This window comes from Felis catus, chromosome F1 (assembly GCF_018350175.1).
Source record: "Felis catus isolate Fca126 chromosome F1, F.catus_Fca126_mat1.0, whole genome shotgun sequence".
In the NCBI taxonomy this organism is placed as follows: Eukaryota; Metazoa; Chordata; class Mammalia; order Carnivora; family Felidae; genus Felis; species Felis catus.
The window spans coordinates 68,030,734-68,051,384 of NC_058384.1; the positions used below are offsets into that span (position 1 = coordinate 68,030,734).

The 20,651-nt window shown below is 65.3% G+C and overlaps 2 protein-coding genes across 24 annotated transcripts; both read right to left on the reverse strand.

Moving 5' to 3' along the window:
- Positions 1-296: 296 nt before the first annotated feature.
- EFNA4 (ephrin A4) lies at positions 297-10,054 on the reverse strand. 3 transcript variants are annotated; one of them, XM_045049225.1, is made up of 4 exons: positions 8,879-10,054; positions 6,545-6,840; positions 6,171-6,239; positions 297-3,149 (listed from the first exon to the last, which is right to left on the reverse strand). In XM_045049225.1, the coding sequence occupies exons 1-4, from the start codon at positions 8,989-8,991 to the stop codon at positions 3,031-3,033; spliced, it is 597 nt and encodes a 198-aa protein (XP_044905160.1). In that variant the 5' UTR covers positions 8,992-10,054; the 3' UTR covers positions 297-3,030. The 3 variants fall into 3 exon arrangements, with proteins under 3 accessions (XP_044905160.1, XP_023103493.2, XP_023103492.2); XM_023247725.2 differs by lacking the exon at positions 297-3,149 and adding an exon at positions 4,977-5,699; XM_023247724.2 differs by lacking the exon at positions 297-3,149 and adding an exon at positions 4,977-5,699 and having other exon boundaries at positions 6,167-6,239.
- A 120-nt stretch (positions 10,055-10,174) lies between these two features.
- Positions 10,175-20,514, reverse strand: ADAM15 (ADAM metallopeptidase domain 15). 21 transcript variants are annotated; one of them, XM_023247696.2, is made up of 23 exons: positions 20,331-20,512; positions 19,063-19,169; positions 18,383-18,459; positions 17,932-18,010; positions 17,685-17,761; positions 17,391-17,595; positions 16,193-16,258; positions 16,034-16,102; positions 15,786-15,955; positions 15,621-15,705; positions 15,049-15,197; positions 14,768-14,942; positions 14,397-14,489; positions 13,965-14,269; positions 13,686-13,887; positions 13,357-13,434; positions 12,866-12,938; positions 12,565-12,703; positions 12,114-12,183; positions 11,430-11,501; positions 10,946-11,017; positions 10,566-10,741; positions 10,175-10,472 (listed from the first exon to the last, which is right to left on the reverse strand). In XM_023247696.2, the coding sequence occupies exons 1-23, from the start codon at positions 20,407-20,409 to the stop codon at positions 10,430-10,432; spliced, it is 2,661 nt and encodes an 886-aa protein (XP_023103464.1). In that variant the 5' UTR covers positions 20,410-20,512; the 3' UTR covers positions 10,175-10,429. The 21 variants fall into 21 exon arrangements, 19 of the variants coding, with proteins under 19 accessions (XP_023103464.1, XP_023103465.1, XP_023103463.1 ...); XM_023247697.2 differs by having other exon boundaries at positions 10,566-10,684; positions 11,430-11,504; XM_023247695.2 differs by having other exon boundaries at positions 11,430-11,504.
- Positions 20,515-20,651: the final 137 nt, after the last annotated feature.

A 20,651-nucleotide genomic window follows, 5' to 3' on the forward strand; every position in this document is an offset into this window, starting at 1 on the left:
TTCTCATGGGAATTAGGACCCACGTCTGGGAAGCACTCCGCACAGTGTTGAAGCCCTATGAGGTGCTTGACTCGTGGGGTCCTCATGGCTGTCGTTCGTACTCATTTATTTTTAAGAATATTTTATTTTCAATATTTTTAAATTTATTTATGTATTTATTAGAGAGCATGCGCGTGCCAGCAAGTGGAGGAGGGGCAGGGAGAGAGGGAGAGAGGGAATCCCACGCAGTCTCCGTGCTGTCAGCACAGAGCCCGACATGGGGCTCCACGTCGAGAACTGTGAGATCATGACCCGAGCCAAAATCAAGAGTTGGACACCCAACCGACTGAGCCACCCGGGTGCCCCTAAAATGTTTTAAGTAATCTGCACATCCAACGTGGGGCTCGAGCTCATAACCCAGAGATCAAGAGTCACGGGCTCCACCTCCACTGACAGAGGCAGCCGGGTGCCCCTCGCCACTCATCACCATTCGTATTAAGGCATTCGCTCCTGAGGTCTGCCCATGAGAGGCTCGCCCCAGACTCCCTTTTCCGTTGTTCTCCTGCTCTCCAAGCTTCTCTCAAAGCTGTCACAGTGGCAGAGCTGGCCCAGGGCTTGGGGAGGGGACCGGGGGGCAGGAAACACTTAGATGGAATCCGGGGGAGGGGAGGTTTCAGCCAAAAAACGGAAAGTCCCCATCCTGGGCAGTATAGAAGGAGGGGTCCCTGACCTTCTCGGGCCGCAAAGCCCCTTAACCCCTAAAACCTTCCCTCGATCCGGACTCTATTCTCTTTCCTGCCACCAACATTACCTTTCTAGCAGGTGGCTGCAAGGAGACAGAGGGGGTTGGGGTGGGGTCTCTGAGCGGCCTCACAGTGCCGCCTGCCCCACGACCCCGGCCTCGTTGTCCGAACTCTAGCCCCCACCTTCTGCCTGGTGGTCGGGGGCATCCCTGGTGAGGATGGCTGTGCCTGGGCAAGAGCTGGGGAAGTGGTGCCCCAGGGTGGGTGGGGGGAACCCAGGCTGCAGAGCACCTCAGAGGGGCAGGGTGGGGTAGCAGGCCTCCTGGTAGGCTCCAGCATTCCCAGCCCTCTGGAGTCCCCCGGAAAACATCCGCTCCCTGCAGGAGAGAGCCAGCAGGCAGGTCTGAGCTGGCTTCTCCTCCACAGACAGAACAGGTTGGGGGAGGGGGCCTGAGGCCTCATGGGGAGAGGTGGTTGCAGCCTCTGTGTCTCCCCTGGGGAGCCGGGGACAGAGGGCACTACAGCTTGGGCACACCCCACCACAGCCGGGGCCCCGGCCCTTGGCCTCCCTCGGCCAGCCCGCCGCCAACTGGGGAGCCAAGCGTCTGGGCCCCCAAGTGTGAAGACGGCGTCTGCCCACCCCTTCCCAAAGAGCCAACGTCGGTTCCCTGCTTCCCCTCCCCTGGGCTGGGCAGGTTCGGGCTAATCTGCAGCAAACATTGATCTGTAATAAAACCACAGTGTGTGTTCAGGAGCAGGGATTCCAGACACAGAGAGGTCCAGACAGCACACTTACACACTCTCACACCTACGTACAGACGCAAACATGAGCCCCAGGAGGGCACAGGCTGAGCACGGACCCACTCGGACCCACCCACACACACACACAGGCACACTGGGTTCTCCACATCCCCTCCCCGCTTAAACTTTGCCCTTCAAAGCCCAAGTCTTCTCTGAGAGCCCACTTTCCCGTAGCACTTCATTCGTGGCTCTGTAGTGGCATTTGCACTTGGCATTATAATTATTTGTTGGACGATGTGTCTTCCGGAGTAATCTGAAGAATCCTTCAGGGAAGGGATCTTGTCTTGTGCAAGTGCCTACCCCCAGCACGCAGCGTGCAGCCTGGTGTTTAGTTAGTAGAGTAGGGAAGGGGATTCGCAAGTCATTGCCGAGTTGATGCGCGGGGAAGAAATGCACCCAGCCACTGGGCCGGCCGTGCGTGGAGTCCCCAGCAGCACACAGCATAAGCAGTGCCCGCTGCGCATGCCTCTGGCCCGGACTTCTGGCCCTCCCCCCCGCCCCCTGGCCCCACTGCCTCCAGGCTTCCTCAAAGGGCCTCCTCTCCGCCCCTCGCCCCTCGGTTCGGGGTGAGACCACGAATCTAAACTCCACCTGAGGGCTGGCAGGCAAGCTAAGGGTTAATGACACCTCATTAGCGTTTAATTGGAGGCAGGAAGCTGTCCTGGCACCAGACAGGTGGGCAGGCCCGCCCCTGGCTGCAAGCAGGCGGCCCTAGTCCCAGCACCCTGCTGGGCGTGTGGGTGACTTGGCCCCGGAGACCCCCGCCCAGCCCCGGGCACCTCCCCCACCATTTGCTTTGTCAGTTTAGTCGCTAGGCGGTAGGGACCAGCCCTCCCCATCTGTCAGCAGACGTCCAGGGGGAGAGGCGGACTTCTCTTTCCGCTCTTGCTAGGCTGCGCCCCCTCGCACCCGAGGGGACACCGCCGGCTGGGAGAGGGGTGGGGTGAGGAACTGGAGAAAGAGAGAGATTACGGAGCTGCTGCGGGATAAAGTCGGGATACAGACGCGCGACAGGGCTGGGATGTGGGGCTGTCTGCTCAATTTGACCTTAAATGAAGAGAATGCAAATGAGGTGCAGACGAGATGCAGAACAGGAGGTTCTCGGAATTAGCATTCCGAGCGGCGGCGGCTCTGCACCCGCGACCCCAACGCCGTCGCCCGTACTCCCCCAGCCCCCAATCTGCCTGCCCGGGGCGAGGGGCACTGACCATTACTTTGAGTGAGAAAAAGATCTTCAGAACGACATCAGCTTGGTTGGGCCAGGGCTGCGGGACCTGGGGGGTCTGGGCTCCACCCCGCCTCCCCTCCCCCGACCCAAACACCACCCAGGCTGCCTCTGGAGCTCCGGCAAAGACCACTCTCCGGGGTTACGGTCGGACGCACCGTCGGTTGCTATGGGGACCCCCTCCCCGCGTCCAGGCCTGAACCAATGGGCATCACCGCTGATGACCTCATGCCCCAGGCCCCAGGATTCAATTGGCTACTTGGAAGCCAGGGTGCCCTTCTCCTACTGCGTCACCGCTGGGAATCCCCCGACGCCCCCAGCTGCAGTGGCCTGCCGGAAGAAGGGCGCTGGGAGCCCACGATTTGGTGAATGAATGAACAAGTAGAGGAAGGAAGGAATCACTGAAAGAGAAGAAAAAAAGAGAGGGGTCACACAGCCCAAAACTTGGGGATTTCGCTTCTGCGCCCCCGGAAAGCGTGGGGCAGGCCCCGGGGTCGCAGAGTCTCCCTCCCAGGCTCTGGCGATTCTTGGTGACGCAAAGAGGACCAGAGTCCCCCAACTGCTCGGAGCGACCAGGGCGGGCCCAGCGAATCGAGGGCCCCACCCTGGGCCGTCTAGCGCCTCTGCGTTCAGGGGAGATCGGTGACGCCCCAAAACTCACAGGCCTGCCCAGCCTCCTGGAGCCGCGCCCCGGAACGCGCCTCGAGGCCTTCTCATGGGTCGGGCCCAGACCCGGAAGGCGGCCCCGCACCTTCAGCCCGTCTCCGCCCCGGGAGCCGGAGCCGACCGGGCCCTTGCTGTCGGGGGCACGCCCCGGGGCCGGGCCTGCTGTCCGCGCAGGGCCAGGTGTGGGGAAGGGGCCGTCTCACAAATGCCCGGCTGCCTGCCGAGGCGTCCGCACAGGCGCCCGTGGGGAGCCGGGCGGCCACCTGCCACCCGCACCCGCCTTCTCCCCGTCGGGGCCGCTGGCAGCGGGGCGAGACCCCCACGGTCCTCAAGGGGCGGGCAGGGCTATTGAGCGGTCGCCCCCGCTCGCCCCGCGACGGCGTCTCGGGGGTGAGGAGGAGGGGGACGGCGGTGCCCTCGGTTTCCAGGGCAACGCACGGACACCCCTCCCCCGCCCCAGTGACAGTGGAGCCGCAGCTCGAACCCGGGACCAGAAGACCGGGCCGTGGGTCCTCCCCCAGCCCCTCGCGGTCTGGGCTGCGGGCGCGGACACACGGGTGCGCCGGCACCGGCAGACGGCGCGGGGGGGGGGGGTCTACGAGGGGCCTCGAAGGGGGGACGGGGTCCGACTGGAGCCCGCGGTGCCGCCCCCCACCCCGTAGGCAGAGCACGGCGATCAGCGAGGCGGACCCGGGTCCGACCTGGGTGTGTGTGTGGGGGGGGGCTTTGCGAGGTCAGACTTCGCCCCCCCCCCCCCCCCGCGCGCTCACACGCCGGCTCTCGCTGCCGCAGCCGGCCGAGCTAATCGGCGCACCATCCACCTATCGATCGCTGGCTCGGTGCCACGCGGGCCGGCACGGTGCCAGCGGGGGCTGCGGGGCACCGGGGCGGGCGCGGAACGGCCGCGGGGGACCGGGCGCCCCTTCCCCTGGCTGCACCCGGGACACGTCCAGAAAGAGGGCTCTGGTCGGGTTTGGGCGGGGGGCGGGGGGTGGGGGGGATCATAGCCTGGCCTGCCAGGGGTGGGAGAGATGGCGTGGGGCTGAGAGCAGAGGGGGCCCTCCCTCCTCGGCCCCACCCCCTCCTCCTTATAAAAGCGAAGAACAAAGAAGCCGCTGGGGAAGGAGGCTTTGATCTGACCCCACCTTCGCAGTTCTAGGCCTGGTACCGCCCAGACTGCCCTTGGGGAGGGGGAAGGATGCCCAGCTCGCAGGACCCAGGTGCTCTGAAACTCGGGTGCGGTCTTTCTGGCAGCCCTTGCTTTTGCCCCGACACCCTGCTTGGTGCTCCCCGGGCTTGGGCAGTGCCTGGAGCAGGTGGGCTGTCAGGAGCAGCTGCCCCCTCCCCGCACAGGAAGCCAGCTAGGGAGGTGGGAGGGGGCGCCGGGCTCTACAGCTGCCGCTGGCACCCACCCCACATCGCCCAGAGGGGTGCCCTCGGCCTGGAGCGGATGGCCAGGGCACAGCTGGCACTGAGGTCAGGCAGAGCCAAGCTGAGAGCAGAGGCCGCAGGGAGACCCGGTGTCGGGGAAGGAGCCAGGGAAGGAGCCGGAGGGCGGTGGGTGGGGCAGAGCAACAAAAAGGGGGGTGGTTTATTGAGGGTTTGGTCCAGACACTTATAAAAATACAAACTGGCATGACGTCCAGCCTCATGGCAAGTCTGTCTTCACAGAAGACAAGCGAGTGGCACCCCCGCCAGGGTCGGGGGGGGGGGGATGCTGCCCCAGGGAAGTGGCCCCCAGGGTGCCGGGCACAGGCCTCAGCCTCTTCTTTGCCCTTGTCTGGCAATCCACCAGTCCCAGGGTCTTCGGTCTTGGCCCCCAACAGGCTCAAGGATTCCATCCCACCAAAATCCCAGTCCTTCTGGGGGGATGGGCAAAGAACATCAAAGCATCGGAGGGAGACCCTGTGTTTGTCCTGCCTGGGCTCCGGGGGCGGGGGAGGGGTGCGGGGGGGGGGCAGGGCGGTGTGCAGCTCCCTGCAGCAACTCTTCAGCCTGTGATAAGGGGCCAGCCCCTGGAAGGTCACCTCGGACCCTCCGACCGCCCCCATCACTCTTCCATCGGTCTGGCTGGCTTGACGCTGGGGGCCCTCCTCCAGGGAGTCTTGGGAGGGCTGTCGCTCCTGGGGTGGCAGGAGGGGTCCGCTGGGCTCAGAGGATTCGCAGGAGACGCAAAATTGGGAGCAGCAGCAGCAAGAGACAGAGAGGGCTGGGAGCCCCTCCCCCTTGCCACCCAGAGGTGCCGCTCTCTCCAGGGCTTCCGACCGGATGGGCCGACTCCGACTCTGCAGGGGGGGTGGCACTGATGGGCTCTCCCTGCCAGCAGCCTCCTCCCTGCCCTCCCCCTAGGCTGTTCCCTCTCGTCCCAGTTCAGCCCAGGGCTTGAAGGATATTGCCCTGGAGATGCCGTCCCTTGGCCTGGCATAAAGGGGTACAGTTGGGGGCGCCCGGAGGGCTCAGCCGGTTGAGTGTCCGATCTGGCTCTGGTCACGATCTCACTGTTTGTGAGTTCGAGCCCCACGGCAGGCTCGTGGCTGTCGGCACAGAGCCTGCTCCGGATCCTCTGCCCCTCTCCCACTCCCACTTTCTCAAAAATAGACATTAAAAAATTTTAAAAAGGGGTACAGTGGAAGCTCCCACAGAGCAAAAGGCCCCACCTGGGCCCCTCAGGGTGTGACGTTCCCAGACTCTCCCCACTACTCCCCTCAATCCCAAGGGCCCAGAAGGGCTGCCCGCCCTGCCCCCCACCTACTTACTGCCCTCCTTGCAGCAGACAGACACCTGGAGCTTCAAGCAGCGGCCAGAACTCTCCGGGGCCGGTACCGCTGCGTGGTGGGAAATCCGGAGGAAGGCGTTAGCACAGGCTAGTCCGCACGCCTCAGACCCTGCTTCAGACCCTTCCGACCGTCTTCTCCCAGGTCCCTGGAAAGTCTGCCCTTACCTTTGGGCCACATCCTGGTGCCAGACTCCCTGTGCCCCCATCACGTCCCCTTCCCCGGCTCCTCCTGCTTTCTCCTCCTCTTGGTAGACTCACCCTACGTGACCCGCCACTCAGTCTTAGACTCAGGCCGCCTGCGCACCTCCACCCAACCCCGGCCCCAGACACCACCAGTGTGCCTTTCTCACTCACAGATGTAGTAGTAGGTTTCTCCAGGCAAGAACTCGAAGCCAAGGGAGAAGGGTGTAAAGCGCTGAATCTTCTCTGAGAATCGCACAGGACCAAAGGGAGCGAAAGGGAGGGCGCACTCCCAGCGCTTGAAGGCGCCCGGGCCCTGGGCCTGGCAGGCCTCATAGCCCTGCCGGTCCACCATGTATAAAGCAAACGTCTCGGGGCCGTCCGGGGGCCCTGGCCCATCATAATGCGGGCAGAAGATGTCTAGGTAGTCGTTGAGGACCAGCTCCACCACCGCGTCTCCTCCGAGCAGCCTGCAGGCATAAGGCAGGTGTGGGCTGAAGGGGCAGGGCACAGGGCACCCGGGGCGTAAGGGCCCCGGAGAGACCCCTCCCCATGGCCCCCGCCAGCCTCTCCCCCACCCACTGGAGAGGGAGCGGCTCGGGAGGGTCTGCGCTTCCCAGCCTGACAACTCTAGAGAGACAGTCGAGAAATGGGGGACGTAACCACTACAGGTCTTGAGAGGTGAAGGGACCGCAGTGCCCACTAGCACGAGGCTCCCACACGAGAAGGCCACTCACCACGCCCTACGTTTTCAAGTTGGAGCTGCCGCCCAGCTCTGTGGCCCCAGTGCCCAACAGAGCGTCTGGCACAGCACCCTGTACTTGACAAATGCCAGGTCTGGGGCTGCTGCACAGCTGGGCACGGAGGGAGGGGTACGCAGCACAGTCATGGCCTCGGAGAGGGAGGCCCGGATCAGCATCCGCATCAACAGCAACAGAGAGAGAAAGACTGCTTCGCAGACCTCAGTCCAACACCGGAAAGATGCCACAGACAAAAAAGAAAGAGGGAGTGGATGGGGGTACCTCCTTTTTGTTTTTCCAGGACAAGGAAATGTTGGACGTGGAGCAGAAGCCCCTCCAGATATTAACCAACCTTAGGCCTACTCAGGACTCCCTTCACCTCTTGGGAGCTGCCTGTGGAAGCCAGGACAGGCGGGAAGGGCTGTCACCCCCTTCCCCCTTCCCTGCCATACACACAGTCCAGCCTGACTCCCGAAAGGCCTCTCGCTATCCCTCAATGGGTGGTCTAAGGACCACCTGCATCTGGAGCTCTAATTAGAAATGCAGGTTCCTGGGCTCAGCTCAGACCAACTAGAACACGAGCCGGGCCCTGGCTGGATTTGTTCCAGATCATCCCTAGTGCCTGGAAAAGTGTCCTGCCCAAACACTCAATAAGTATTCGTAGATTGAATGAATGAGCCAGACACCTCAGGGTTCGGGGCTAGGAACCTGAGTTTCTAACAAGTTCTTCAAGTGATTCAGAGGCACTGGTCTGGAACAGAGAGGGGGATTCGGAACTGGAGGACAATAGTTGCTATCACGTGGTGCTCCTATTGTCATGACCCATGGGAGGCTGCCCTCCCTGGGGGTCTTGGGGCTGGAAGAGGCCAGGGCTGAGGTCTGATCTCCCTACAGCCAGCATCCTAGCACACGCCCTGGCACACCGCACACTGTGCAACGCCTGTCGGTGAGTGAGCAAATGCACAGTCACAGATTGTCTCAAGTATCCGAAAGGCAAACAGATGGAGAAAGCAGAGAGAGGCACGGAGAGCTGGGGAAGAAGACGAAAACACTCGAAAATACCGAGGTTCAAAGGCTTGGGAGAAAGAAATAATGATTTTTATCTGCACAGCCTGCACCTCGTTTGCACACGTGACCTCAGCCAGCCAGCCCGATTTCCCAGGGTACCAGGTGTTATGAGCCCATTTTACAGACGAGATAACTGAGGTTGGAGAGGTCAACCGACTCGCCCGAAGGTGATTCAGCTGGAAGGACTGGGCCGGGACTGGACAGAATTAGAAGGGCGGATAGTGACGGAGATGAAAGCAGAGACAGCGAATGAGATCAGGAGACGGCGAGCGCCAGAGGGGAGGCCCAGCAAGCAGGAGCTTCAACCACGCTCTTTCACGAGAGTAGAGCCCCCTCCCTCCCTCTCCAGACCGCGCGCCCCGGCTCGGGCAGGAGGGCGGGGGAATCAGCCGGAGAGAGGCCAGAAGCGAGGGGGCGGGGCCCGGAGCGCAGGCCGAGGCCCCCCCAGCTCCCCGCTCTCCCAGGTCCCACCATCCGCCTGCGGAGCCGGGGTCCTCCGCCCGCCCCCCAACACGTGCGGGCGGGGGGAGCCCGGGGCGCGCCTCGCCCCTCCCCTCCCCCTCCCCCGCCGGCTCAAACAAAGGAGCCCCGGCGCGCGGCCGGGCGCAGGCGGCGCCGCGCACGGAGCGAGAGTGGGGCGCGCGCCCGGCCCGGGAGCGCGCAGGCCCGGCCCGCCGCCGCCTGGGTTCGGCCCGGCTACCTGGGGTTACTGGAGTTCCAGTAGACGGCGTGGCGGAGGCCGGAGCCCCCTCGCAGCGGGGAGCTGAGGAGCGCGGCCCAGAGGACAGTCCGCAGCAGGGGCAGCAGCCGCATCGCCCCCGGGGTCCGCTCTGGTCTGGTCCGGCCGGTCCCGGCCCGCTTCGCTGCCGCGGCGAGAAAGGTACAAAGTGGAGGTGGGGGGGGGGGCGGTGCGGGGCTGGGGGTGGGGTGCGGAGACTCGCGGGCCACGCCCCCGGGTAACTTTCCACCAATGGGGGCACACCCCCGCCTCTCCGCTCAGAGCCAACTCCTGTTAACCCCCTGCGCGCCGAGGCGCACGCCGGGTTCACCCCGCTCCGACCCCGGCTGCGCCGCTTCGCGAGGGGGCGGGAGGGGCGACGTGGTCCGCTGCTGCGAGTGAGTTTTAGGGAGGTCGCGCCTTTCATGTCTAAGTTAGTACCGGGTAGGAGGCCTTATTGCAATTTGGGGGGACTGAAATAGGAGCACGCGCCCTCTGGCCCCAAGAGGCCGGCGAGGGTCTCCAAAGCCCGTCCGCCTCTACCTGAGAATGTTGCCCATTTTTTAATGCCGGTCCAGGGATAGCGCGAGTGTCGGAAGGGACGGATCGCCTTCTGGGATTTCGCCCGCCCCCATCCCCCCTTACAGGCCCTTAGTGGTGAGCTCGTGCCCGTCTCGGGCTTGGCGCTTGCCCCCTTCCGCCCCACACCTTCGTTCTGGGCTGGGGGCCCGCGCGGCCCCATTCCCGAAAACGAAATAATGAGGCCGATTGCGCCCTATACAATGCACCTTTGTTCCCAAGCCCTCAGGTGGGGCGCGGGGTGGTGGGTGGGGGGAGGAGGCAGGTGCACGGCCTTGGGATCGTGGGAGCCGCCGCCCCGCCCCGCCCCGGCTCCGGGGCTCTGACAACACCAGCCAGATCCACTTTTCCCAGCCACTGGTCAGGGGGTGGGGACGGCTTGGCCGCTTGGTTGATAGCCGCCTGTGGGGGCCGCGCAGACCTGGGGGCGAGGACTTGGCGACTGGCGGGTGGCACGGGGTTTTACAACTCCCCGTGGTACTGCAGTGCGCACAGGCCTCCCAGGCCGGGCAGAAACGAGCCGCGAGCATCCCGGGGACACGCGCCGAGCCGGCCTCGGACTCTCGCCCTCCCCGGCCCCGGACTCTCGCCCTCCCCGGCCCGCCTTCGTCCGAGGTGGCAGCGCCTCCTGGCGGCCAGACCTGGAACCGCAGCAGGGGCGACCCGGCCTTCCCACAGCCGACCAACTCCGAGGCGCGCTGCCCAGACCTCACTGTTTATTGCACCAGAGCAGGGACAGGCTGTGTGCACCTCCCTCAGCCCAGTCCAGCGCCCAGCCCCTCCCCAACCCCAGCTTCCATGGCGTGAGCGGGTCCCTAGAGTGCTGCTCAGCGGCCCGTGGCAGTGTCCGGGGTCCAGGCTCCGGCTCTCTCAGTCATCACGGGGGACTCCAGGGACTGGTCGGCCTCTTGAAGTCCTAGGTCCGGGTGGCAGGCTGGGAAACCTCAGCAGAGGTCAGAGGTAGAGCGAGGATGCTGCTGGGGGCGGCGGTGCAGGTCTGGGGTGCAGACGCCAAGCACAGAGATCAGAGGTGCCCTTTCCCCAGACCATTCGGCCCTCCCACCCATCCTCCGAGCCCCTGCTCGCCTACCTGGACGGTACCACTACGGGTTGGATTCCAGTTTCTGGGCCAGGCAGGTCACCCGAAGGGCGCCGGCTCTGGGGGTTGGCAGGCAATGGCTTCCTCGGGGGTGGGGGCTTGGCGGGCCCCTGTGAGTGGGAGAGAAGGCAGGAGGCTGGCTTGGGAGGGGATGTCATGGTGCCCACCTGGTTGTTGGGGAACACCAGCTTGTGGGGCCGGCTTCAGAGGTCACCTCTGTCTCCAAAGAAACCTGTCACCGGTAAAGGGCACCAGCGGATGTGCCCTTAGGCACAGAGGGGGCATCTCACCATGGCCACCACTGCCACGGCTATTAGCACCACAGCCCTGGGTGGGGGAGAGGCTGTGCCCTTCTCTCCCCACACTGTTACCTTAGGGTGCCTCACCACCGGGTCAGCGGGCAGAGGGCGGGTGGGGGGATTGGGTCGGTCAGCCAGCTCAGCCTGGACAGAGAGAGGGGCAGTGCTGTGAGAGCACAGCCAGGGGCAAGAGGCATGCAGTGGTTCTCTTGAGGGGTTCAGGTCAACATGCAAAGTCAGCCAGGGGGCAGGAGAGAATGGGGACATGCGCACAGGGCTTGGGTGCCTGCCAGCAGAAGCCTCAGGGGAGGAAGGCACGGGTCAGAGTGGTGTCCCTGGCCAGCTGCAGTCCTGCCACTGACCACCAGATGGCGGTAGAAACCAAGGCAGGAGGCTCACCCTTTGCTGATTCTGGGGCTCAGAGTGTCTGAAGGCTGAGGGGCACCCCGGTCCCCTAATGAAGAGCGCCACTGGCAGGGGACCAGGGTGAGAGCTGCAGCTGGGCACCAAGCCTCCCACCTGCCCTGGGCGAGGGCGGGGCCTGGCCTGGATTTACCTGGAGTCTCTTGGGCACAGGGTCAGGAGGCAGCGGCCTGGAAGGGGGAGCCGGGAAGCCAAGAGCACTGGCCTGCTGAGAGAGCAGGAGGAGCAGACAGGCAGGGTGGGGGCGGGGTGGGGTAGGGGAGCACAGAGACAGATGTGGGCAGAGAGGGGTCAGTGCCTGCGGGCGGGGCAGCCAGGGCCCCAGGGGCGGTGGGCGCAGTGCATGCTGTTATCCAATTGTGTGCAGAGGGGGTGACGAGTGGTGGAGCTGGCATGCAGACCACCCCCCACACCCCTGCCGGGGGCTCAGGGGGCACTCACCAGCCCTCCTACCCACGGTGTCCTGGGCCTCATCAGGGTGTGGCACACCCAGGGCCCCTTCTGAGCACCACCCCCTCGTCCTCCAGGGGCCCCTCTGGGAGCATCCGCAGACCCACCTCTCAAACCACCAGCTTGGCCAGCTCAGAGAGCTCAGCGGACCCTCCTCTAGGTGACTGCCCCTCCCCACTGCAGGCTGGACTCTGCTTCTGGGCCTGCAGCCAGGGGAGTGGGGGAGGGCTGGCCCTGACTCCTCTGGCCGACTCTTGGGCAGTGTGAGACTCTCTCTGAGTCTAGGGCCTTCAGTACCCCCACCCCAGGGCCCAAGCCGGACGCTTGGACAAGGTGGGGCCTCTCTCCTCTGGTATCCATGACTCACCTTGGCACCTGGCATCAGCAGGACCCTCTGCGGGGGTCCTGGGCGTTCTGGGGGACCAGACTGGGCTGCCCTGGACGTGGAGAAAAGGAGGCAGGGGGCCCAGCCTCAGACCACGCTCTCCACCCGCACGCGACCCTTGAGTGCGGTGGACGCAGCCCCTTGGAGAGCAAGGGTTTAGCCCAGTCAGAGTGGGGAGGCGGGGGCGGGGGGGGGTGATGAGCCGGAGTGAGGGCCCCACTTAGCACAGGGGCTCCCCGGCTGCCCTCCGTGGGTCTCTGTGTGAGGTGAAGAGTTACGGGGCGTGTGTAGAGAAGGGAGGTGTGGGGGGGGGCGGTCCGAGGGGCTGGCGATCGGAAGCCGGTGGGGGGCGCTGCAGACGGGGTGGGGTAGGACCCCATGGCCGTCGTGTGCCACAGGGTGGTTGAGGGAGCGGTGGCAAGGAGCCTGGTACCTGTACTGGCAGCTGGGGCCTTTGAGCTGACAGAGCCGTTGGCGCAGGCGGGCACGGTGCCAGTAGCTGGCGCCCAGGAGCATCAGGGCCACCAACAGCAGGAGGCTGAGGGGCAGCCCTGTGGTCAGGGAGCTGGTTGCTGTGGGGAGAAGGCGGGTGGGGCTAGGATCCTACACCCAGGAAGGGGTGGCAGATGGGGAGGGGGAAGTGATCAGAGAACCCCAAGGGGTCAGGAAAGGGCGGGGGGGGGGGTAAGGAAGCCACTGTGCCCTCTCCCCTCTCCCCTCTCCCTCCCCCCCACCTCTGCTGCGGTTGGCGCAGTCCGGCGGCGCCCAGCCCTCCTCGCAGCGGCAGTGTCCTTTGCTGTCGCAGACCTAGGGGTACAGGCTGAGTAACGAGGGGCCCGTTCCCGTGTCCCAGCTTTTCAGGAGCTCCTAAGTGCACAACCGGGAGGTGTGCCAGGGTGATGGGACGGAGAGAGGGACAGTTTATCCACGGCAGACCAGGTGAAACCAAACTAGCCCTGTGAGTGCCTTCTCTGTGCCAGGCACTGTACCGGAAACTCCCATGTCCTCTCACGCACCAGGAACTGGGTACTATTATTCCGCCCACTGGATAGTCGAGGAGGCTGAGCTCAGAGAGGTTAATAATCTGCCTGAAGTCACACAGCTAGGCAGCAGCAGAGCAGGGGTCAGAAGCTAGGTGTGTGTGTTTCCCAGCCTGTCACCGTTCTCATCCCCGGAGGCTGCCTGCTCCCCACCCCCCCCCCCCGTCTCCCCCAGGCCAGCTCACCCCGTGCCCATGGCACTTGCTTCGACATTCCTGCGCTCTCAGGAGACCCACGGGCTGACATCGACGGTCAATGCACACCTGCCCAGGGGAGGAAGAACAAAGATCAGGTTCTCACGAAGCTTCCCTGGCCCTGGGAGGCCAGCGCGGCTGAGTGGCGGATGGAGAAACCGAGGCCCATGGGAGGACAGGACTTCGCTCGGGCCAAAGAGAGGATCTGAACCCCCCCTCAGAGTCTGTGCCTTTTACACGGTGGACAGCGAGGCCCGGGCACTGCTCGCTGTGGTCCAGACACCCTCCCCTCCTGGTCTTGCCCCCTTGGGACTGCTCACCAGGTCAGGACCACAGGCTGTGCCGGGCAGAGTCAGGAGGGGCTGGGCCACGTCATTGCCCAGGTCCAGGTGGACCCAGCTGCAGTTCAACTCCGGCTGGGTCCCGTTGGCCTCTAGTATCTCCCAGTGCAGATCCCGGGCTGAGCCCCGCAGCGGCCGGGCCCGACCCCCCTGGCACTGGAGCTGCCCGCACATGGCGTCTCTGAGGTGAGGGAGGAGGTGCGGGGTCAGGCCGAGGCCCCCACAAACCCAGAGGAGAATCCAGGTTTCGTCACTTACTTAGGGGCACAGGACACGTAGCTGCCATCAGGGCTGCGTCCACAGCTCCCGAAGGCATCGCCTCTCGTATTGGCGGTAAGGAGGCAGCGCGGTGCAGCGGGCTGGGCCCCGGGTCCCCAGAGAGCCTGGCACTGCTGGGCATAGGAAGCGCAGCGCCCCTGCACGCACACAGCCTGGCCCCCCGCGCACGGCTCGCCGTCCCCCAGGCTGACGTCAGGAGGGCACTGGGGGCTGTCTCCCGAGCAGAACTCCGCGAGGTCACAGTCCCCTCTGGCGGGGCGGCACTGCCAGCCGGCTGGGCGCAGCTAGGGGGGTGGGGAGGGTCAGAAGGGGTGCCGGGCAGGTCCAGCCCGGCCCTGGGGGGTCACAGGGACCCTTCCCGCCGTGGCCCCGGGCGGGTGATCTGTGGCGGCCGGTCCAGTCTGTGCCCACCTGGCAATCCTGACAACAGAGCCCACCGGACGCACACTGCGCCCCAGGCCTCAGCTGACAGGTGAAGTCATCGCAACAGGGGTCGGTGCATTCCTGGGGGCACGGGGGGGGGGGGGGGGCTACGTCAGGGCGGGCTGGGCCCGAGAGCCTACCTCCTCCCCTCCGCCCAGGGCAGCCATCAGAAGGACGCAGCGGCAAGTAAAGGCCAGAGCCCAACCACCCGCGTGGTGTCCCTGCAGGCGGGGAGGGGCGGAGAGGAGCAGGCCGGCCCTTGAGAGCCCACGAAGGGGCTCTGGAGGCTCGGAGCGGGGTAGTGAGCCAGGGCCAGGGCACAGGAGTGAGTGGGGCAGGGCTTCGGGCGAGGGGCTCACGTCCGGGAAGCCACAGTCACACTGCTCGCCCGGCTCCACCAACATATTTCCGCAGACCGCGGCCATAGAGGGCAGGCCGGGCTGCCGTTCGAAGAGGCAGCTGCCCATCCCCTCCAGGAGAGCCTCCTCCAGGGCCCGCCGGCTGCAGTTGCTGAAGTTGAGGCCTGGCAGGAAGCTGGGGACGGTGGGGGAGAGGTTGGGACTGCAGCCACCCCCTGCCCCTGCCCCTGCCCCTGCCCCTGCCCCTGCCCCTGCCCGCTGTGCGTCCTGCAGCCACTCACTCTGTGGAGGCCTCCATGATGCAGCTCTTGGCCGGGGCCGGGCCCGGGCAGGGGCAGCTGTTCCCTGGCAAGTCGTGGTCCAGGCCCAGGCTGTGGCCCAGCTCGTGAGCTATGGAGGACGCAACCCCCAGGACGCTGGTGGAGTGGTCCTGGCATTGGGGAGGGGACACCCCAGGTCCAGCACCAGCCTGACTCTCTTGTTCTCTCCTCATCTGACCTCTTGGGCGCTCAGCCTCCCTCCTTCACTGCTTCTGGAGTAGGAGGAGAGCCCGGGCCTGGGTGGTGGGAAGGCTTAGACTCGCTCAGCTCTGTTCCTGTCCCTTACGTGTGGCCCTGGGCACTCGCCTGTGTCCTGTGGGCCTCAGCCACCCCCTCCTCCCCCGCGAGGTGCCCTCACAGGTGAAGCCCCCACGTAACGGTGCCGTGACAGCAGGGGCCACGTCCTCCCCGCCGTCCTCCCCCCCCCCCCCCCGCCCCGGTCCCCACATCCGCGGCTTTGGGGTAGGTAACTCGGTGGGGTTGGGGCGGGGCACGTGGAGGAAGCGGCACGCGAGGGCCCCGGCATCGCTCACCATGTTCACACCCCCCGAGAAGTCAGGAGAGCAGATGGAATTCTGAATGGCCATGCCCACCGCGGGCCCGGAGAACGAGGTGGCACTGTGGGATCGCAGGGCCACAGGTCAGCCCAGAGCTTCAGGGCCGCAGGCGGGGAGCCGGGGCGCAGCCTGGGGTCTTACGTCACGAGCTGGGCGCTGTCGTGGGGCAGTCGAGGCAGTAAGTCTTCCCGCCGCCAGCGCAGGAAGTTGTGCAGCGTGAGGCCGGGGTCCCGGCTGATCTCCACCAGGTCACGCTGGCTCCAGGCCTCCAGGCCCACCAGCGCCACCCGGACGTTCAGGGGCCGGAAGAACTGAAAGAGAACGGGGGCTCAGGAGAGGGGTCCCCGCGGCCACAGGGCCGTCCGGCTGCTGCTGGGCCCGGCACTCACGGTGTCCAGGAGAAAGGCCACCTTCAGCATGCGGGTCAGCAGGTACTGCAAGTCCGGGTACCTCTGGGCCTGCGGCTCAAGGAAAACGACCGTGAAAAAGAGCAGACGTGGCGCGGGGATGGGGGGGGGGGGCAGGACACGCGGCGCCTGCAAGCTCACCTCAGAATGGTCGGCTACGAGCACCAGCTCAATAACCTTGGTCTCTGCCACCACGTCCCGCCTCCGCTGAGGACAAGAAGGGGTGTCAGGCACACTCCTCGGCCGGGGCCACACGGGGCTGCCCGAGCTGTGTCCGCTCCCACCCTGTGTGCTCCAGCGGAGGAGAGCGGAGAGCCCGTTTCACAGAGGAACCCCTGAGAGCCTGAGAGGCCAGGGACTTGCCCAAGGTGGACCGAGAAGTAGGTCATGAAGCCGGGAGTAGAGCCTTGCTTCTCTGGCTCCAAACTCAGTACTTTTCCGGAACTAAAAAAAAATAACACTAGGGGCGCCCGGCTGGCCCAGTCGGATGAGCACGCGACTCTTGATCTCGGGGGTCGTGAGTCTGAGCCCCACACGGGGTACAGAGATTACTAAAAACCACCAAAACAAGAAATAGGGGGCACCTGCGTGGCTCAGTCGGTTAAGCGTCCGACTTCGGCTCAGGTCATGATCTCACGGTTCGTGGGTTCAAGCCCCGCGTCGGGCTCTGTGCTGACAGCTCAGAGCCTGGAGTCTGCTTCGGGTTCTGCGTCTCCCTCTCTCTCTCTGCTCCTCCCCCCACTCAAGGTCTGTCTCTCTCTCAAAAATAAACGTTAAAAAAACCACAATAAATAAACTTTTAGAAGTAAATAATAAAATCATAGCCAACACCGTCGTGTATTTACCTACCTCAGGCACAGTTTAAGCACCATATAGATACTTGATAGATAGACGGATATAGACTCGTTTAAGGTCCACAGTAACCCTAGAGAGTAAGTAGCTTATTCTCCCCAATTTATAAATGAGGGAGCTGGACTCATACCGCTTTATGCCTGGTGACTGTGTGGTCTGTAGCCAAGCACTGTCCGCACACGGGATCATGAGGCCCGTGAAGAGTCTGAGTCAGGTCCCCGCGTCTAAACCCCGCATGTGTCATTTAGCGGTTGAACAGCTTTGGGCAAAAGCCACTGCCTCTCTCTCTCTGAGCTGCTTTTCTAACAAAGACGGAGCTATTGCCCGAACCTCCCAGGGTTTCGGGAGGAGGAGAGCAGATTATGTTCACACGGGGCCCGACCCAGGGCAACAGCTCCCTAGAAGGTACTGGAAACAAAGATCTCTGAGGGTCCGGGGCCTGGCCCTCAGGGACAACAGAAGCCTGGCCTCTTGCTGTCATCCTCACCCGACGACTGCGCATGTGGCTGTGGCGCCGTCCCCGGGGCCGCTCCCGGGGAGCCCGCGTGGCCACAGACGCGTGCCAGTTCAACCCACAGGTGCGGCCTGGCAGGAGGAGGTCTCGGGTCCGGGAGACGATGGGGGCGGCTCGCAGGTCCCCGGGCCCCAGCTCCAAGGTGTAGCTTCTCTCGGGGGACAGGACCACCAGACCCCTGGGAGGACGCAGAAGTCAGAAGACGGCTCAGCTCCACACCTCACACCGCCTCGCTCTCTCCACCCCGGTGGGATGCGCCCTCTGTACCTGAGCCCTGAGCAGGTGCACACCGACGCCCAGGAGCCCACGTGGCCCCGTACCGCTCCCTGGTAGCAGCAGCTCTCCTACAGCAGAGAAAGGTCAGGGCTACCCCAAAGGCCAGGGTTGGAGCCCAGGAGGCTAGCTAGCCTGTCGGTGGAGGCTGGTGAAGGTGCACCCCGCATCCCGTAGGGATGACACCCTCCATCTGGCCCCCGGCGCCGCCCTCGGGCCGGAGACAGGACACTAGACTCACCAGAGTGTGTCCCTCGCTGACCACACGGGTGCCGTCGGGCCGGTACCACATCAGGTGTGGGCGGCCTGGGACCAGCTCCCTGTGGAGTAAAGAAAAACGGGGGCAATGACAGTTGCCTCCCAGGGCGGTACGGCGACAGCCTGAGGTCCAGAGGTGGTAAGGGGTGGCTGGGGGCCAGGGTTCCCCCCGAAGCCGCAGAGCAGAGCGGTCGGGCCACAAACTCTGCCAGGCTATCTGGGTCCTCATCTGGGTTTTACCGCACACTAGCTGTGTGACCTTGGGCAGGTTATGTAACCTCTCTGTGCCTTGACTTCTGCATATGTAAAATGAAAACAGCAGCATCATAGCATTTTCCTTACAGGTTGTTAGAAGGATTAAGAGAGTTCGAGCACTTAGTGTCACGTGCGGTTGTTACCTGTGCTGTTAGTGTCGTTACCGCCGTCATTGTTACCTGCTCTGCAGCAGCTCCAGGGTTTGACTCTCACCGTCCAATTCCAATCTGACCCGCAGAGCCTCAGGCAGATTGGTCTGCGGGCACCAGGGGGTAGGTCACCTCCCTGGCCCCGCCTGAAACTCCCATCAGTCTCTAACCAGAAAACCTCAGACCCTTAGGAGAGTACCAACGATGAGGTCACTGGGCGGGGGGGGGTCCCGAGGGAGGGGCCAGGAAGCCCTGCCCGGCCTGGGGCATTGTTCTGGGGGGCCGTGTGCGAGGTCAAGGAAGGTATCTGAGCCGCCCCTTCTCGGCTTCCTGCCCAGAGAGGAAGCATCATGGAAGAGCCCGGCGCACGCCCCAGCCCTTCCTCTGACTCAGCGTTGGAATTGGGGAGGGGGGTGCCTGGTGAGGCCCTGACCTTCCCCCACTGAGAAAACCCTGCAGAATGAGACCCCGAAGGCAAGTCTGGCCTCAGGGTCTCCCCAGGAGATGGACGGGGCGGGTGGGGCTGAGGCCGGCAGATGCGTGTTGGGGGAGAGGGGATAAGGGAAGCCAGGTGCTGGGGTGTGGCCGGAGGGGCAGCCAGACCTGGGGTGGCCGTGCCACATGAGGTCCACTCACCTGCTCCTCAGAGAGGGCTGGTTATGGGGGCGGCAGGCACTGTGTTCTGTGCTTGAAGGGACAGGGGGGCTCACCTGGAGCATCTCCGCTAGGCTGAGTGTGGGGCTGTCTTGAAAGATCTGGGGCTCCGAGTGTCCACCCAGGGCCCTCTCTGGCCTTGTCTGCTCCTCCACAGGGCCACCTGCAGGGTCCCCAGGACACCCCAAGAGAGTGCTGAGCGAGCCAGCCCCTGGCGCTGGGCACAGCCGGTGCCTGTGGCCACTCAGGGCCCTTCTCGGCTGGAAGGACTCCTGCACTGCATTCTGGGACTTAAAGGAGCAAGCCCCAGGAGAGGGGCTTCTCTCCACCCCTCACTTTCACCCCTACCCCACCTGCACGTCCCCAGGGAAAGTTCAGCTTGCCCCGCCTGGGGCCCCCTCCCTGTCCCCCCAGGCTCTCACAGGGAGCCCCCTTCCCACTCCCTCCCAATCACCCCCCCCCCCAGGAACGCCCCCTCTCAGGCCTGGGCGAAGCCTTGTGGCCCGGTGCCCACTCACCCTCCCCTTTCCTCACATCGGAGCTGCGGGAACGCCCATCTCTGGGTGCGCAGTGCAAACACCCCTCCCTAAACATCCCTCAGACCCAGCCAGGCACACCCGCTCGCCACAGCTCAGCTCCTCCCTGCTCCCAACATCCCCCTCCCCCCCCCCCCCCCCCCCCCCCCCCCCCCCCCCCCCCGTCCCCACAACGGCCCTGTCTCCTCCGCACAGCCCACCCCCGCCTGCCATCCCAGCCCCTGGCCAGAGACGCAGCGGGAAGTGAAAGTTCCTAGGAGGAGTTGGTGTCAGCCTCTTTCCAGGCCGACTCTCCGCCCGCCCCACCCCCCCCCCCCCGCTCCTCCCGCGTCCCCACCCGCCAGCTCCGCCAGGTTTTTGGTGGCATCAACACGGGGTGAGGGGCGCCGTGACCGCCCGGGCCCTGGATAAGGAAGACTCCTCTTCGCCAAACCCTCCGGGCCGTGCCCACTCGGCGCCCTGGCACCAGGCAGGATGGTCGGCTAGGCCCCAGAGGGGCGAAGACGTCAGTCCTGGGGAGCAGCGACCGTCTCCCACCATCCTGAGGGGGCGCTGGGCCGGGCCCTTTGGTGCCCGGCACCGGAGCCTGGAAGTGTCCGCGGGGACCGCGCACAGGATGACCGCGCAGGGGGACCGGCATCCCCCTCCATCGCCCAGGACATCGGAGCAGGGCGGGCCGCGCTCTGGCCAGGGGTCTCCCCGGGTCTCCGGCCGACCCCCAGTGCCTCCCGACTTCCCCGTGCCTTCTCCCAGTCTGTCCCCCGGCCCACCGCGGGCCGGGCACTCACCTCGATCCGGGAGCGTCCGGGAGGACAGGGGGCTGCCTGCGCCCAGGAGCCCCAGGGCCCAGAGCAGCGCCAGCCGCATGGCAGCGGCGCCCGGGGCCGGGCGAGGGCAGCAGGTGCTGGGCCGCGCGCCGAGGAACCGCGGCCACCGGGTCTGCCTGGCGCACCCCGCCGCGCCGCGCCGCCACCAGGCCCCGCCCCGTCCCGCCCCCGCCCCGGGGGCGCAGGGCCAGGCCCCGCCCCCGGGGGAAGCCGCAGCTCCGCCCCTGGAGGGCCCCGCCCCCGCCCGCGACTCCCGCGGGGCCCGCGCGGCTCGGCCCCGCC

Coding starts and splice junctions, on each gene's coding strand:
- EFNA4 (XM_023247724.2), bottom strand. CDS start 8,991: ATGCGGCTGCTGCCCCTGCTGCGGACTGTCCTCTGGGCCGCGCTCCTC. Junction 6,841..8,878: donor TGGAACTCCAGTAACCCCAG/GTAGCCGGGCCG, acceptor TTATGCCTGCAG/GCTGCTCGGAGGAGACGCGG. Junction 5,700..6,166: donor TGCTGCAAGGAGGGCAGTAA/GTAGGTGGGGGG, acceptor CCCCCCCTGCAG/AGTCGGAGTCGGCCCATCCG.
- ADAM15 (XM_023247695.2), bottom strand. CDS start 20,409: ATGCGGCTGGCGCTGCTCTGGGCCCTGGGGCTCCTGGGCGCAGGCAGC. Junction 17,762..17,931: donor TCAGCGAGGGACACACTCTG/GTGAGTCTAGTG, acceptor TCTCTGCTGTAG/GAGAGCTGCTGCTACCAGGG. Junction 14,270..14,396: donor TCTGTTGTCAGGATTGCCAG/GTGGGCACAGAC, acceptor CCACCCCCCTAG/CTGCGCCCAGCCGGCTGGCA.